Below are 16,235 nucleotides of genomic sequence, written 5' to 3' on the forward strand. Positions count from 1 at the left end.
TAGGAGACAAGGTCTCTATAGTCCAGGCTGGCTTTGAACTCATGATCCTCCTGCCTTAGCCTTCTGAGTGCTGGGATTAGAAGTGTGTGCCAACATTCCTGGCTGGCCCAGTGGTACTTTTGCTTAAAGCAGTTCTTCGGTACTGGAGATCGATCTTAGGACCTTGAGCTTGTGAGGCAGGCACGGGTGCCACTGAACTAAATTTCTGGCCCTATAAGGCAGTTTTTCTTTCATACGCTTCTAGAGGAGTTTCTCACATTGGTTTTGCCTCATTAAAGTAGGAATAAAAAAACAAATGGTAACTGAGAAAGTGTCTCAGGCCCTTCCCAGTGGGTAGCCACCCTGCCCCAGGCCTGAGGATACAGCCTGGCAGCACAGCAGGTTGGGGGAGGAAGGTCCTGTGCCTGCAGCATGGCCACAGCAGAGCAGAAGCCAGCAGCCCCACCCAAGGGTCTACAGCCTGTGGCCTTGGTGCTTTTTGTCCTGGGCTCCACCGCCCACACCCACTCCCCAGGACTTTTCACAGTACGATCTGAAGGCAGTGATGGAAACATGTATGGTAAAGGGAGAGAAGATGAACAGTCAGCTTTGAGACTGAATGCCAGGCTGGGAGGGACAGCTCGTATTCCTGTGCAAGGTGCCTCCCCACCGTGGTACTGGGATTCAGCCTAGGGCCTCACACATGCTAAGCAAGCGCTTTCCCATGATCTATATCCTTTAAAAATTTTTTTTTAGATTGAAGCCAGGTCCTTTGTACTGTGATACATCCCTAGCCTTTTGTTTTTCACTTTTGAAACAGTCTTGCTAAGTTGCCAAGGCCGGACTTGAACTTGGTGAATCTCCTGACCCCCCCACCTGCAGTGCTGGGAGTATAGGTGTGTTCCACTGTGCCTGGCTTCTTTTTATATTTTTTGTCCTCTCTGCCTCCCAAGTCACTAGGATCGCAGGTGCCTGCCGCTGTGCTTGGCTTGCACTTTCTCCTAGACTACCACTTGCTTTTCTCCTCTTGGGCATCAGGAGCAGCTGGTGCCTCCTGGCTGCTCCTCTCCACAGGGCATCAGTGGAGCAGCACAGGTCATAAGAAGCAAGTGTGGGAGGCCTGGATAGCATTCTGGAGGCGAAACAAGTTACTGTGGAGGCCCTGGGACCATTGTTGTTGTGATTGTGGGCTGTGAGGCAGCTGGTTCAGACAGGAGCATGGTTTGTGAAGCTGGCCGGTGGATCCAGGGTTGTGCTCTGTGCTGGTGAGGTAGCAGTTGCTGTCCTTGGAGGGCAGTGAGCTGGCAGCAAAGGCTCTGGCCAGCAGGACTCTGCTTTGGCATCGAGAACTGTACTCTAGGCCTCTGAGGGGCCTGTAAGTTGCGCATCCATGTCCCCTTCTATCTCTTGGAGTCCCTGGGATGCTCTGTGCAGTGCCCGGCTCTGCTCTGCGGTGACTGCTGATGTTGTCTTCTAGAGACACCATGGACAGTGTGAAGCAGAGTGCGGCCCTGTGCCTGCTGCGCTTGTACAGGGCGTCCCCCGACCTTGTCCCGATGGGTGACTGGACGTCGCGTGTGGTGCATCTGCTCAATGACCAGCACTTGGTGAGTACAAACTGCCCGTGCCACTGAGGACCCGAGCAGGGCCATGTACAGGGCTGTGCACTTGACGTGTTGAGCCACTCTGTGTGGGCGCTGGCACCCCTAGGGCGCAGTGTGCTGCAGAATGTGCCCGGGCCGTGCTAGGACCTTATTGGGCTGCTGAGTAGAGGCTCCCTGGATGCATAGCCAGCCGATATCGTGCCTAGGAAACAGCTGTCCATTGGGCAGTGTCCTAGGTGTCCTCCAGTGTCAGGGAGGCCTGTGTGCGTTCCCTTCAGGACCACATGCCTCACTGTGCAGGGGGCTGGGCCAGACTCATTGGGTTTCCAGTTTCCAGAGAGAAATCGGGTCCAGAGGATAGTCTGTGTGGATTCCATGGGCTCTCAGGGCAGCCTGGCAGAGCCCCAAGCATCTGCTGTTTGTCTCAGGGCGTGGTCACCGCTGCCACCAGCCTGATCACCACGCTGGCCCAGAAGAACCCCGAGGAGTTCAAGACCTCCATCTCCCTCGCTGTCTCCAGGCTGAGCAGAGTGAGTCCTTGGGGCAGATGTCGGGGGTGGGGGTCTGTCCGAGGGTCACCTGGCGCAGTGCCCCTGGGACCCACACAGACCTCCCACATTGCCCGTGTCAAGGGCGTGGTGGGTGAACACGTGCAGCACATGTTCTGGTGCTCTTCGTGTTTGGCGCGTCCCATCAGCGCTGTGTGTGAAGTCCTCATGTCTGTCCTCTGCAGCTGTCGCCCACCATTTCTGATGCTGCAGAGACCTGGGTTATGTTGTGGTCCAGGGTGAGCTCCCCTGGTCCATGTCCTGTTGAGCCTTTCACTCCTTCCCTGTGGGCCACCTGGAGTCATGTGTTCTGAGCAGCCTGTGGAGTCTTGGGTTTGTGTGCGTGGGATGCCAGTGGCCGTGGTCTGTAGTCGAGGGACAGTGCCCAGCCACTTGCACACGGTTGTGCAGGGCACCCTCAGAAGTGTGGTGCATTCCTCCTGCCTTGCCATGGCTTGGCATTGCTGATCTGAGCATGTATTTTCCTGATTGTCAGAGAGGTGGGCCCCTGCCTCTCCTGTGGATGGATCTCTTCTTGGTGAAGGGCTGAAGCCTGCGGCCCACCTTTCCACTGCGTTGTCATTTTTGTTGTGTGTGTTCTGGGAGATGGAGCCCAGGGCCTTGTACGTACTAGGCAAGTGCTCTCCACTAAGCTACATCTCTGGCCTGGGTTGTTCTTGTTTTCTAAAGCTTCTGTCTTAAACATGAGCACTGCGATGGGACCATACAGATTGCCAGCACTTAACTTTGGTCTTCAAGAGGCCGCTTTGCGTGGCCGCCCACACTGTGTTGGGAAGCCATTGCAGCCAGATTCTGCCAGTGCTGCCCTCCAGAGCCAGTGTGTACTACATGCCATCTGTGGAGCCAGCCTTCCCAAGGCCCCACTGCGCTGTGGTCAGCTGGCAGTGTTGGCTGTGCAGGTACCTTTCCTGGAGCGGCATCTGCCATGCTGGCACTGCCTGGTGCTATCCTTGCACACTGTGTGCTGTGTCTACCCCTGAGCCTTGGTGTACTCACCCTGAAATCCTGCCAGGACTTGGGTTGCTGTTTTGGTCATGGTGGCTCATCTTTTATTTTCTTCTGTAACATTTTATAGCTTTCTGAGGTTCTGTTTATCTTTCTACATTTCTTTCTTTCTTTTTTTTTTTGTTTTTTGAGACATGGTCTCACTATGTAGTTGAGACTGACCTGGAACTCACCATGTAGCCCATGCTGGTCTTGAACTCACAGTGATCCTCCTGCCTCAGCCTCCCGAATGCTGGGATTACAGGCATGCACTGTCATGTGCAGCTCCTTTCTACATTTATTTCTGTATTTTGTAGCCTCCAATGCTGGGATTACAGGCATGCACTGTCATGCCCAGCTCCTTTCTACATTTATTTCTGTATTTTGTATTTAAGTTCTGTTCTTAATGATAGCTTAAAGTTTTTACTTTTAACTACTATATGTTTAAGTTTTTTTTTTTTTTTAGTTCTTTTTTTTTTGTTCGTTTGTTTTTTGAGACAGGGTCTCACTGTGTAGTTGAGGCTGACCTGGAACTCACTGTGTAGCCCAGGCTGGTCTCAAACTCACAGTGAGCCTCCTGCCTCAGCCTCTAGAGTGCTAGGATTACAGACATGTGCCACCACGCCCAGCTTTTTTGAGTTTTTTAATGTGTAACAAAATTTAGCATCTTTTTTTTTTTTTGATACCGGGGATTGAACTCGGGTCCTTGTGATTGCAAGGCAGGCCACCGAACCACTGATCTAAATCCCCGGCCCAAAATTTACCATCTTAACTTTTTTTTTAGTGTATGGTTTAGTGGTTTTAAGTAAATTCATAATGTGCATTTATCTCCATAACTGCATTTTTTTTTTTTTTTTTGTGGTACCGGGGACCGAACTCAGGTCCTTGCACTTGCGAGGCAGGCCACTGAATCGCTGAGCTAAATCCCCGGCCCCTCCATAACTGCATTTTGTAAACAGACTGTTTCCTTTAAATGCTAACCCTTGCACCTACTATTTGTTTAAATTTTATATCACAGGTGCCTCCCATGAGCGGAGGGCTGCTGTGTTTGCTTTTTGTGATGGGCTGTGTTGCCCATAGGCACTTGTCTGGAAGGCTGGCTGAAGATGTGCCTTGCAAGGGCTGTGTGTTTGAGGGCCGCATCTCGCCTGGCTCTGCACCGGGGTGTCCCTCTCTTTGGGGTCTCAGCTGTCCTCGGCCCCTCTTTGGTGTGCTGCTTGCTCTCTGTCCATTCAGGAGCCGCCTCAGACACTTGTGCTCAGAGCACCGAGGCCATCGTGGGGGCCTCTCAGGCCTCTCCATGAACACAGGCAGCAGTGGAGGGAGATGCCCTTGTCTGAGAGCTGCATCCTTCTGGCTGGGGCCTGAGGATGAGTGAACGTAGCTATTCTCAGGTCCCCTCTGGGCAGGGTGTCTCATCCCTGCTTTGTCTTACAGATCGTGACTTCTGCGTCCACGGACCTTCAGGATTATACCTACTACTTTGTCCCAGCTCCCTGGCTTTCAGTTAAACTTCTGAGGCTGCTGCAGTGCTACCCGCCCCCAGGTAACAGTGCGGTATGGAGGCAGTGGGAAATGGGGCTCCAGGGAGGGTTGCATGGAACATACATGGTCATGAGCAGCAGTTTGTCCATCTCTTGGCTACTTCCTCAGGACTAATACAATCTGCATCTCAGCGAGAGCTTTGCCTGTGACATGCATTGAGATTCATACACATGGCAGCTACTCCTCCTGTTTGGTGGCTGTGTCCAGCACAGGGTGCTACCTGCCGTGCTCTTGGGTCTTGTTAGTGCTTAGCCCTGTGGGATGTGGCTCTGAGGAGCTGTGCTGAATGTGCCCAGAGACATGTTGCAGGTGGGGCCCTCCCTGTGGGGAGCTGGGGCCGGGGCGTGGCCAATACCTCTGTCTTGTCCAGAAGACCCCGCAGTGCGAGGCCGCCTGACCGAGTGCCTGGAGACCATCTTGAACAAGGCGCAGGAGCCACCCAAGTCCAAGAAGGTACAGCACTCCAATGCCAAGAATGCTGTCCTCTTCGAGGCCATCAGCCTGATCATCCACCATGACAGGTGGGCCATCTGCTGTGCTTGCCCTGGAGATGGAGCCTTGGGAAAATCCAGCATCTGTCCCTTTTCGGCCCTGACGTGGCAGCTTCCTCTGCAGCCTCTCGCCTCCCCCACGAGCCTCTTTCTTTCCCTCTCCTCTCCAGTCTGTCCCCAGGGCCTCCTGTGGTCCCCAGCATCCTGCCCTGCCCAGCCCCTCTTGTCCTTGGATAGAGGCTCTGCTGGGTTCTGAGCTGAGCTGTGTGCCATGCTGGCCTGAGGCCTCCTGAGGCTGTGGGGGAGGTAACCCAACCCATGGTTGCTGGCCATTCCCACAGCCCAGGGCTCGCTGCCCACTGTCTTCTGCTCAGCCTGCCCTCTGGACCTGGCTGGCAGGCTCACAGGCAGCAGCGAAACTACTCATTTTCAGTCACAGCGTGTCGTGACAAAGGTCCTTTGCTATGACAGAGTTGCACTTCAGCAGGGTTGGGAACTGTGAGAAACTTCAGAACCAGCATACCCTTCTCTGTCCTCATTAGCTGTACTTAGAAACCGTGTCCTAGGAGGCAGGAGGGTGCGTGGGGTGCTGGGCTGTGTTCTGGGGGTATTTCCCTGAGTTACAGCCCAGGCTCTGGGCTGTTGTGAGTCAGAATCAGGGCTCAGGAGGGGTCTGTATGGCCAGCTTTGGGGTGGTGGGTGCTATAGACACCCTTTAGCCATGAGGTGGATGGGTGACCAAGCTTGGGGTCCATGTCTGGCCTCTGTGTGCTGTGTTCCTGGGCGGCATGTGGCTACCTTGACCCTGGCTTCGGGGCTGGAGTGGAGACCCCTGGGTGTGCAGGGAACTGAGGGAGCCTCTGCCGTGTTTCCCTTTTCTGTACAGTGAGCCAAACCTGTTGGTGCGTGCCTGCAACCAGCTGGGCCAGTTCCTGCAGCACCGGGAGACCAACCTGCGCTACCTGGCACTGGAGAGCATGTGCACGCTGGCCAGCTCCGAGTTTTCACACGAGGCTGTCAAGACCCACATTGACACCGTCATCAATGCCCTCAAGGTGTGTGGCCAGCTTCGCGTGGCCCTCAGAGTGGGGAGGTGGAGCAGCACTTACCGTCCAGTCAGGCCCTCAGCACTCGGGCCCAGCCCTCCCCTGCTGTCACATGGATGGGTGCAGCTCTCGCAAGAGAGTTGTTGCACACCCTGTGGCTCAGCATCACACTGCTCCCCGTAGGCTGAGTGTGACCCTGTCCTTGTATGGCTCCCTGATTGTAGAGTCCTAGCTAATCGTTAAGGTGACAGAAACCGTTCTGTTTTTGGAAGAAAGATGAAGTACTTTGTTCTTTTTTGTTTTTTGAGGTACTGGGGATCAAACCCACAGTCTTTACACCAAGCTGCATCCCTAGCCTTTTCTTTTTTCTTTTTAATTTGAGATAAGGTCTTGCTAGTTGCTAAGTTGCCCCGGTTGGGCTGGAACTTGAATCCTCCTGCCTTATCTTCCCTAGAGTACAGGTGTGCACCACCATGTCTAGCTTTGTCTTTTGTATCTCCAAGAAAATGTACTATTTGCAAGGAAAGCTCACCTTGTGTAGGACTTCAAGTTCTTGAGGATAAAAATCCCAGAGTCGTGAGAGCCTGACGGGGCTGTCCGCTCCTGCTGTTGGCTTCTGTATCTCCAAGGTGGAGTCTGCAGGCCCAGCACACATTGGCCAGACAGTCCTCCTCATTAATACCAAAAAGGGGTTGTGAGCCTGGAGATGGTGAGGCCTGGGCTGAGTTTGGGCACCGAGTTGAGGCTGGGCCCTCTGGTCCTGTCTGGTGGCTGTGGTCACTCCAGCCCTCGCGGGACCCTCTTGGCCCTGCCTTGGGGGTGGGGTGGGTGGGCCTTAGTGAGCCCTCCCTCTTAACCGTTGTCGTCTTGTTCCTTTGCTGACTGTTGCCAGCTCCCAGGTAACTGGAAGGTGGCATCTGTCATCACGTAATGCAGGCCCTTAACCCCATCCACATAGGTGCAGACAGGGAGGGGACAGAGTTGGGATGGCGCTGGGTTCTGGCTGCCAGGCTGTTGTGTCCCAGCGAGTCAGGGTGAGGGCATACACCCGGCAGACAGGACCACATAGATGCTACCAGTGCCACATGCGCAGCTCTACTCTGCCTTGTTCCCCAGACGGAGCGGGATGTAAGTGTGCGGCAGCGAGCCGTGGACCTGCTGTATGCCATGTGCGACCGTAGCAATGCCCAGCAGATTGTGGCTGAGATGCTGAGCTACCTCGAGACGGCTGACTACTCCATTCGCGAGGAGATCGTGAGTACCGTGCTGGGTGCTGCCTGCCATTCTGCACGTCAGGCTGAGTTTTATTGCGGTGCCCTGACCAGCACTGGCAACAGCATTGTGCTGTCTTTGAGTGTGGCAGAAGCTCAGGGTTGGAAGAAGGCCACAGTGGTTGGTGCCAGGCAGGCACATTCAGATCCCTTGTCCCTTCTCTGTGGCCTGCTTGTGAATCTTCTCTGGTGTTTACCTCAGTGCATGCTTTCCTTGCGTCTCCCACAAGGAGGGGGATGGTGGAGCTTATGGCTGCAGTCCTGGGCTGTACCCTGACTCTGCTGCCTGTGTGCCGGGGGCATTGGTGTCCAGACTGTCCTCCCTGTTGGAGGGAGGGGACTTGAAGCCCTGAAACTTTGGGGGAGGGGCCCTGCCACCTAGCTGGTGTTGGATTCTTTGTGCCTCTTCCTTCCATAACAGTGGCCAGCCAGTGGTGTGGTAGTGGCCCTGCTTCTGGGGTCAAGGCCTCTGAGACTCAAGCACTGCAGCCCTAGGTCCTTGCGAAGCCTCAACTGGGCATGGTATGGGTTTCCTTGTGTATTGCCTGTGGGCCTCTTCTGACCAGCTTGCCCTCCAGGTGCTAAAAGTGGCCATCCTGGCTGAGAAGTACGCAGTGGACTACACCTGGTATGTGGACACCATCCTGAACCTGATCCGCATCGCAGGGGACTATGTCAGTGAGGAGGTGTGGTATCGTGTCATTCAGATCGTCATCAATCGTGACGACGTGCAGGGTTATGCTGCCAAGACGGTGTTTGAGGCAAGGCTGGATCCATGAGGCAGGGAGGGTAGTGTGGCCCATAGGTGGTGGTGCCCAGGCTCCTGGGAGCAGAATTGCAGGGTCCTGGTGGGGATCTTCATCTTCCTCCTGCTCTTTGAGGTTCGAACTCCTATTGCTGCCCCTCCAAGTCCACCAGGCTGGGACATTGTGGCTTCTGAGGTGCCTCTAAAAGCCACTAGCACCTGTGCCTCCTGCCTTTTGCAGACTTGAGAGGGTGCTGAGGGTGCTGTGGCCCCAGAACTTTCCGAGTGCAGTGCTAGCTCACAGATCCCTCCCTGGACTCAGGGCTGCAGCTGCCTGAGGTTTCTGGGGTCTTTGGGAAGCATTAGGGGGTGTGTGCATAACATACCTCAAAGTATGGTCCTGTGCCTGCTTCTGGCTTGGCTGCCACTGGACCCTTCTGGGTGCAGCCACCTGGGCCCTGGCTCACTGGGTTTGTGGTTTCACAGGCTCTGCAGGCCCCTGCGTGCCATGAGAACCTGGTCAAAGTGGGCGGCTACATCCTGGGAGAATTTGGAAACCTGATAGCTGGGGACCCGCGGTCTAGGTGAGGCCCTGGCTGTGGGGGTGATGCACATCCTTGTCCAGTAGCTGCTGCCCTGCCTTGCCATCCTCTTCGCTCTGGTGGGTCCTTGGCAGGGCTTTGGTGAAATGCAGAGACATGGCCCAGTGGGCCCAGAACTGTGGCACAGCCTTGCAGAGGCCTGTGTTAAAGCAGGCTTGACACCCTGGTTGCCAGGTCTCTGAGCACCATCCTTTCTGCCTGCAGCCCTCTGATCCAGTTTAACCTGCTGCATTCCAAGTTCCACCTGTGCAGCGTCCCCACGCGGGCCCTGCTGCTGTCCACCTACATCAAGTTTGTGAACTTGTTCCCTGAGGTGAAGACCACCATCCAGGACGTGCTGCGCAGCGACAGCCAGCTCAAGAATGCGGATGTGGAGCTGCAGCAGCGGGCCGTGGAGTACCTGAGACTCAGCACCGTGGCCAGCACCGACATCTTGGTACTACGCTGTGGCTGTGCCCTGGAGCTGGGGTGGGGCTGGGCCCTTGGCTATGCTGAGTACTCCTCTTCCCACCCAGGCAACTGTGCTGGAGGAGATGCCACCCTTCCCAGAGCGTGAGTCCTCCATCTTGGCCAAGCTCAAGAAGAAGAAGGGGCCAAGCACAGTGACCGACCTGGAGGAGGCCAAGCGTGAGCGAAGCATTGATGTGAATGGGGGCCCCGAGCCCGCCCCGGCCAGTGCCAGTGCTGTGGTGGGTCTCCCCCGGAGCCCCGGGTGGGTGGCAGGGCATGCCCACAGGCCAGGCCCATCAAGACACCTGTGACTGTATTCTCCCCTCAGGGTGCAGATTGGGCCTGTGGCGCCATTCTTGTCCTCCCTGCTGAGGGCAGAGCACCTGGGCCTGTCCTACCCAGCCCCGAGCTTCCCCTGGTGGTGGACAGGTGGGTGGGCTCTGGCTCAGCGAGAGGAAGGAGGTGCCTCTCCCTCCCTGCCTGTGTGATTGGAGGGTTATTCCTCAGTGCCCGCGGGCACTCCTTGCTGTGCCCTGGAGCTGGGCCGTTATGCTGTGGTGTCCCTGGAGATGTTGCTAGTGAGGTGGTGGAAGTTTTCCTCCTGAGTGTGGGATCACCTGGAGAGTGGGTCCTGGGGACACCAGGGCGGAGGCACTGGGAGCTGCCTGAGCTGGACCTGATGAGCCCCAGGTTGCCCTCCAGCTCATGACAACAGCCCTGGTGAGAGTCCCCTCCTGTGGAAGGAGTGGCCCCTGGCGCTTCTCCTTCGGTACAGCAGTGATTGTGGACGCCAGAACAAATTCTTTGCAGACACCTTGCTTGTCTGTGAGCTCTGTAGAGAGCCTGGCACACCTGCCCTTGATGGCTGAGGCTGTGGGTTTGCTTATGGCGCTGACCTGCACCTTGGCCCTCCCCACTGTTTTCATTGCTGCCCTCTTCCTGAGGAGAGGGGAGGTGTAGGAAGGCGACCTGGGTGCTTGGGGAGGGTGGGAGGGGCTGCTGGCTGCTCCTCCACAGAGCACCTGCTCTCGGAGCTCCTTGCCGCTCCTGGGCAGCAGGAGTTTCCTGATTTAACAAAGCTTTGAAAAGTGCAGGTGGATTTGAGCCATGCTTCAGGACAGTGGTAAAAATCTTGGAGTAGCTGGTGAGACATTCCCTTCTGCTAGGGGACCACACCAGGGCAGCACTTTTCCTGGCACTGGTGGGTGGCTCCTGCTGTGGGTGTAGGCGCCCCCCCCGGGACAAGGTCATCTGGGAGCTGCTCTTGGTGGCTCTTTAGGACTGCACAGCCATGGGTGCCAGAGCCCCTATGTGTCCTCGTCTTCCACAAAACGCTCTCCGTGCTTGGCCACCTGCCCAGGGGCTTCCATGGCCTGGGGCCACACCACTCACACCCACACCCCGCTGCGGAATGCAAACTTCATAATATCTCACTTATGGTTTTTGATTGTGTTGGGAGGCTTGGTGGCATGACTGGGGGCCTCCGTGGGTGGGGAGCATGTGGCCCTTTGGTTGTGAATGTGCAGTATGACTGAGGTGTTGGGTGGCCTCAGGACAGTCTCAGGGGAGCAAGCCTCTGGCCTTGACTTTGTGGTTTTCCAGTGAGAAAGGCAGGTGTTGCAGGGGTCCAAGGCCAGAGGCCCCACACCACTAGTGGCGACTATGAGTGCCTGTGTAGTCCCACAGTCCCTGGGCTTACAGGGTGGGCGTATCCTTTCCCTTGTGTGGGGTTGCCAGCAACTCTTTTTTTTTTTGTACTGGGGATTGAACTTGGGACTTTGTGCTTTCGAGGCAAGCGGTGGCCCCACTTAGCCAAATCTCCAGTCCTACCAACTCTTTTCTTGTGCTTTTGCCTAGATGGAGAAGTGATTGCTTTCTAAAATGTGTTGTCTGTAGGGTTTTATCTACTTTCTCTCCTAACTAGTAAAGCATAATGATTATCATGTTTGTGACAGTCTCATCCTTCATGTCTCACTGCCTGCCAGGAGGCTCTGCTGCTGGTGGTCCAAGCCTCGGGAACATGTTAAGCTAAGAACGAGTCATCAAAGTTCTCTGCTCACTTTATCATATTCAACTTTCTTTCTGAGCAGTCTCTTTGGTGGCAGAAACTTCCAGAGTGATTTTTCACTCACATGATGCTTTCAGCAGCCGCCGCCATCTCCTGTTGTGTGTGGCTGCTGTGGCCGTTTTGTCCCATCCTCACTTGAGCCTGGTGGACTCACCCCGCAGGGGCACCCGCAGCTCGTGGGGTGGACACAGTGGGTGACCCAGGCACCTCATTGCCTGGCACTGACATGCTTGCTCCATCTTTTACAGTCCACGCCTTCTCCATCTGCTGACCTGCTGGGTTTGGGGGCGGCACCCCCAGTCCCCACGGGGCCCCCACCCTCGGCCGGCGGACTGCTGGTGGACGTCTTCTCTGACTCCGCATCGGCTGTGGCACCTCTCGCTCCTGGCTCTGAAGACAACTTTGCCAGGTAGCCAGCTTCCCCGAGAGTCACATCCAGTGTGGCCTTGGCCCCAAGTATTGTCACCTCGCTGGTCTTTGAGAGCTGCCAGGGATGGATCTGGACTTGAGGGGCGTTTGGAAAGCTTGCCAAGGGACCTCACAAGAGCTGGGGTCCTTGGGAGATGGGGTGGTGGAAGAAGGGGCCAGGGTGGCGTTCTCATGGCCTGGAGGCTGTTTCTGCTGGTATCAGCCTCCAGCACCCACTCTGTCTTTGGGAAGTTGCTTCGCAAATCTGATGTGCCCTTGTTTTTGTTTTCTTGTGTGTGATACTAGAAATGATTGAACCCAGGGCCTTTGCACTGAGTAATATCCCAGCCTTTAAAAAATTTTAAATTTTGAAATAAGGTCTTATTTAGTCACTAAATTGCCTGGGCTGGGCTTAACTTGGGATCCTCTTGCCTCAGCCTCCTTAGTCCTGGGTATACAGGCATGCAGCACCAGGCTCAGCTTGTACCCTGGCTCTTGGCTAACATGCAGCCCTGCCCATTGGACTGGAAGCTGTCTCAGTGGCTGGACCCCTCCCCAGGGCCCCATTGTGCACTGGTATATGGGGCAGAGGGCCATTGCTGGCATGTGTTTAGCATGGGGATGTCCTGGCTGACTAGCATGGCCGGTAGTCACAGAGGTGGCCCACCTGAGAGAGTACTTGTGGGCTGGTTGATGTGCCCTTTGGGGAGTAGCCCACCAGGCAGGGCCTTCTCTCAGGCTGGGGTGCAGCCATGATTTGAGATGCCTCAGTCCGAGCCAGTAAGTGACCCAAGCGTGTCTGTGCTGACCCTGGCGCTGGGTGGCCTCACTGCCCTGGGTGCCATGTTGGAGGGTGGCAGTTGGTGGTGCTAGCTGGGGGCATGTGTGCTCGTACACTCCCTGGGCACCTGCTGTGGAGTCCTCCTCAGGATGTGCCGCCCAGCTGGCCTCCATGCCAGACCTGGTGTGTGGGCACCTTCTCACCCTGGCAGCTTGGCCTGCCGATGTGTGAGTGTGTCCTTTCATGCTTATCTCCTGCCTGGGGTCTTCGGAGTGATGTCCTCTGCCCTTCACTGTCTCCCCAGCATGGTTCCTCCTCAGTGCGCTCCAGATGCTTCTCCAGAGCAAATCCTGGTACTTCAGTGGGTGGCCTTGGGTGACATACACACTATCCCTTTTCCCTAGGTTTGTTTGTAAAAATAACGGTGTGTTGTTTGAAAACCAGCTGCTTCAAATTGGACTTAAGTCTGAGTTTCGGCAGAATCTAGGTATGTGTTTTGATTACTTAGTGAATGCTCCTAGAGGTCATGGGACATTTGCAGTCATGTACTACAGGATGTGCACAGCTGGGGCTTGTGAGGGACTCCTGTGCACTGCTGGGCCAGGAGCACAGCCAGCCAGTGCGAAGTGCAGGCACAGGGTGGGCTTGGGCAGACGAATCCCCATGATGTGAGTCTGGTGTCAGCAAGCACACACATATCTTTCACACCATGGGCACAGCGCTGTCTAGCATCCCACAGACCAGGTGCTGGTGGGTACGGGCGGCTGGAGTCCTATCACACTGTCGGAGTGGCGGGTGGAAGGTGTGGAGGCTGCTGTGGAGAACAGGTGGGCAGTTCCTCAAAAGGTTAGAAATGCCACAAGATCCAGCGGCCCCGCTTGAGGTGCGGACCCGGTGGAGCTGAAAGTGGGGCCTGGAGAGACGTTCAGGTTGGAAGAGGTGTGTTCCTGGGGAGGATGCAGGCCAGCATCTGTCAGTGGGTGATGGGTAAATGTGGTAGATGTGGGAAACAGCATGGCGGGCCTCACGGACGCCATGCTCAGTGAAGGAAGCCGGACACAAAGGGTAGGTCCTGCATGACTCAGGCACAGAAGGGTCCAGTGGCGTCAGGTCCACAGAGGATAGCACGGGCCGAGTTGGGCAGTGTGTGACCTGGCACAGATGAGGGAGCCCTGGAGGTGGGTGGGTGCTACATAGTGCATCTGGGCTCAGTTGCCTGGCTCTGCAGTTAAACACAGTAGCTTGGGACATTTCAGGTTATATGTCATTTGCCACAGTTAACAACAAAAAGGAAAATCGTTCTTGAGTTCAGAAAGAAGTTAAACCCTCCCAACCACTAACCACCACCACAGTGGCCCCCATAGCCTGGGGAGGACATGAGGACTCAGAGCCACATGTCATGCAGCCTGCCTACTGTGCCTGGCTTGACCATGCCTCTGCTGGGGCATCCTGGCCTCCCTGGGCTGGGCTTGCTGTTTGGATTGTGCAGGAGCGATGCCAAAGTGCTGTGTTTTCCAGACCCCTCATTCCCCTTCCCTTCTGCACTTGGAGGGTCAACAGATCCATTCATACCTGTCATGCAGCAGTGGGCCCTCCCTGTGTGCCTGGCACAGGGCTGGTGGCAGTCCACGTGAGGCCGGTCTACACCTGGGCAGTGCTGGTTCTGGGCCGGCTGGTGGACACAGGTCTTGCAGGACCCTGGCACAGGGCCAGTGGGACCTGGTGCAGTCTGTGGTGCCAGTCAGTGCCCAGTATGGCCCCATATGTGGAAGGAGGCCTGGGATGGGCCTCCCCCAGGTCCAGCATCAACACACTGTAAGACTACAAAAAGCTTACTTTTAATTTAACAGCAGTCATAGGTTGTGACAGTTAAGTGCTGGGGTGCAGGGGACACTGTGCTCATGTGAATGTTCAGCATGAGTGTGCAGTGTGTGAAATGAGTTGTTCTGTTTCCTTCTAGGCCGAATGTTCATATTTTATGGTAACAAGACCTCCACGCAGTTCCTAAACTTCACTCCAACGCTAATCTGTGCAGATGACCTTCAGGCAAATATCCTTGGCTCTGCCCCCAGACAGATGGACAAACATGGGGTAGACTGTGACCCAGTACTTGGAGGGAGGCTGGTTTGTCAGAGGGGCAGGACTTTCCCAGGTACCCTGGCAGTCGAGTGCTGCCCCTACCTGGGAGCTGGCTTTGGTGACAGCTCCAGCATAGTCCACATGTGTGTTGCCTTCACTTAATGACATGAGCCACTTCCTCTCTGCTCCTTTTGTTCTCCCGGATGTTATTTGTTATCTGGAGCCCCACCGGCTCCCTTCCTGAGAAGTCCTGCTGGTGTGGCTGCTTTTGCCGAAAGCTCCTGGGGTGCGTGGTGCTATCTGGGCGAGCGCGAGGTCTGGGTGGGCTGATGTTTGCTGTGTTCACATTGGGGTGCTGCCGCTCCTTTAGTCTCTGAGGGTATGCTAGAGGCCCCAGCTCAGAGGGGAAGAGCACCCCCAGTCCCTGCCAGTGGCTGCTTCCCAGGCACAGCTGCACTGTGCGGTGGTGAGGACTCTGGCCAGGGAGATGACACTTCCTGTGGGCCCACAGTCAGTTGTGTGGAGCAGTGAATTTCTCACAGGCAGATCTGTGTCCCATGTTGTGGAGAACATGTTCTCACAGTGGACCTTTGAGACAGCAGGCGGGCACAGGTTATGTGTTAAAGGCTCTGTCCACTGTCAGGAGCTCAGTGTGGCACCCCCAGTCGCCTCGGAGCATCCCCTTCCTGGGTTTCTGGGAACATGGGCACCCTGGCCCCTGTGCTTTGTGGCTCATGGGTGCTGGGTCCAGAGGGCAGAGCAGCTGTTCTCTGCCTGACTCCCAAATCCAGTCTTAATTACATACACAGGTGGTTCCTCTTTTTCCCACTTCTGTTCTGTTTTCTTTCTTTCCTCCCCGCACCCTTTCTGAGGCAGAGTTTGGTTATGTAGTGGCCTTGCATTCATGTAATCGTCCTGCCTCAGCCTCCCAAGTGATGGGATGACACAAGTGTGAGCCACTTGCCCTACTGCTGTGGCTCATTTTTCAGAGTGGCTGTGGGGAAGCCCTGTACTGCATGCTCACTGCAATTGGGAGCAAGCCCCCCAGCAGAGGCTCAGTGCCGTGTAACTCAGTCGTTTATGGAGGCAGCGAATGTAGGCACGTCCTCACTTAGGCCACAGCGGCCAGCCTCCGGGAAGCCAGGCCCAGCAGCAGGGTTAGGTTTGGTGCCTGTGGGCTGCAGGACAGAGCAGAGGGCTGAGGGCTGCATTATGCAGCCGTCCTGGCAGGGCGTAGTGTGGACCTGCGTTGCTGCATCGCGGGCTGCTGCTGTCTCACTCTCCCTGGCTGAGCTGGACTCCTTAATGCACCCACATCTGAACCTGCAGACCAAGCCCGTGGACCCAACTGTGGACGGAGGTGCACAGGTGCAGCAGGTGGTCAACATCGAGTGTGTGTCCGACTTCATGGAGGCACCAGTCCTCAACATCCAGTTCAGGTGAGCCTCCCTGGCATGAGTGGGGGCCACAGTGGTGCCATATGGGCATGTATATGGCATAGGCTGCTGTTGTCCACAGTGTTCAGAGTGTGAGGCAGGAGGGGCCCATAGGGCCCTGGTTGCTCTGTGTGGCTGGTGGGCTGGGTGCTTAAGGCCAGGGTGGACCCTGGGTCC

General features: G+C 55.9%; 1 protein-coding gene across 2 annotated transcripts in view; it reads left to right on the forward strand.

Moving 5' to 3' along the window:
• Nucleotides 1-16,235, forward strand: part of Ap2a2 (adaptor related protein complex 2 subunit alpha 2) — a 36,709-nt gene that overhangs the window by 18,596 nt on the left and 1,878 nt on the right. The window contains exons 5-18 of one of the 2 annotated variants that reach the window (XM_010640381.1): nucleotides 1,457-1,586; nucleotides 2,012-2,113; nucleotides 4,574-4,682; nucleotides 5,052-5,202; nucleotides 6,059-6,227; nucleotides 7,335-7,472; nucleotides 8,068-8,250; nucleotides 8,721-8,818; nucleotides 9,041-9,272; nucleotides 9,352-9,525; nucleotides 11,603-11,763; nucleotides 12,948-13,030; nucleotides 14,504-14,593; nucleotides 15,938-16,061. In XM_010640381.1, coding sequence (XP_010638683.1) covers nucleotides 1,457-1,586; nucleotides 2,012-2,113; nucleotides 4,574-4,682; nucleotides 5,052-5,202; nucleotides 6,059-6,227; nucleotides 7,335-7,472; nucleotides 8,068-8,250; nucleotides 8,721-8,818; nucleotides 9,041-9,272; nucleotides 9,352-9,525; nucleotides 11,603-11,763; nucleotides 12,948-13,030; nucleotides 14,504-14,593; nucleotides 15,938-16,061 — 1,944 coding nt within the window. The remainder of the gene's footprint in view (nucleotides 1-1,456; nucleotides 1,587-2,011; nucleotides 2,114-4,573; nucleotides 4,683-5,051; nucleotides 5,203-6,058; nucleotides 6,228-7,334; nucleotides 7,473-8,067; nucleotides 8,251-8,720; nucleotides 8,819-9,040; nucleotides 9,273-9,351; nucleotides 9,526-11,602; nucleotides 11,764-12,947; nucleotides 13,031-14,503; nucleotides 14,594-15,937; nucleotides 16,062-16,235) is intronic. The other variant, XM_010640382.1, reaches the window with a different exon arrangement.

Source organism: Fukomys damarensis, unplaced genomic scaffold (genome assembly GCF_012274545.1).
Source record: "Fukomys damarensis isolate Sample0158 unplaced genomic scaffold, DMR_v1.0_HiC HiC_scaffold_16, whole genome shotgun sequence".
Classification (NCBI taxonomy): Eukaryota; Metazoa; Chordata; class Mammalia; order Rodentia; family Bathyergidae; genus Fukomys; species Fukomys damarensis.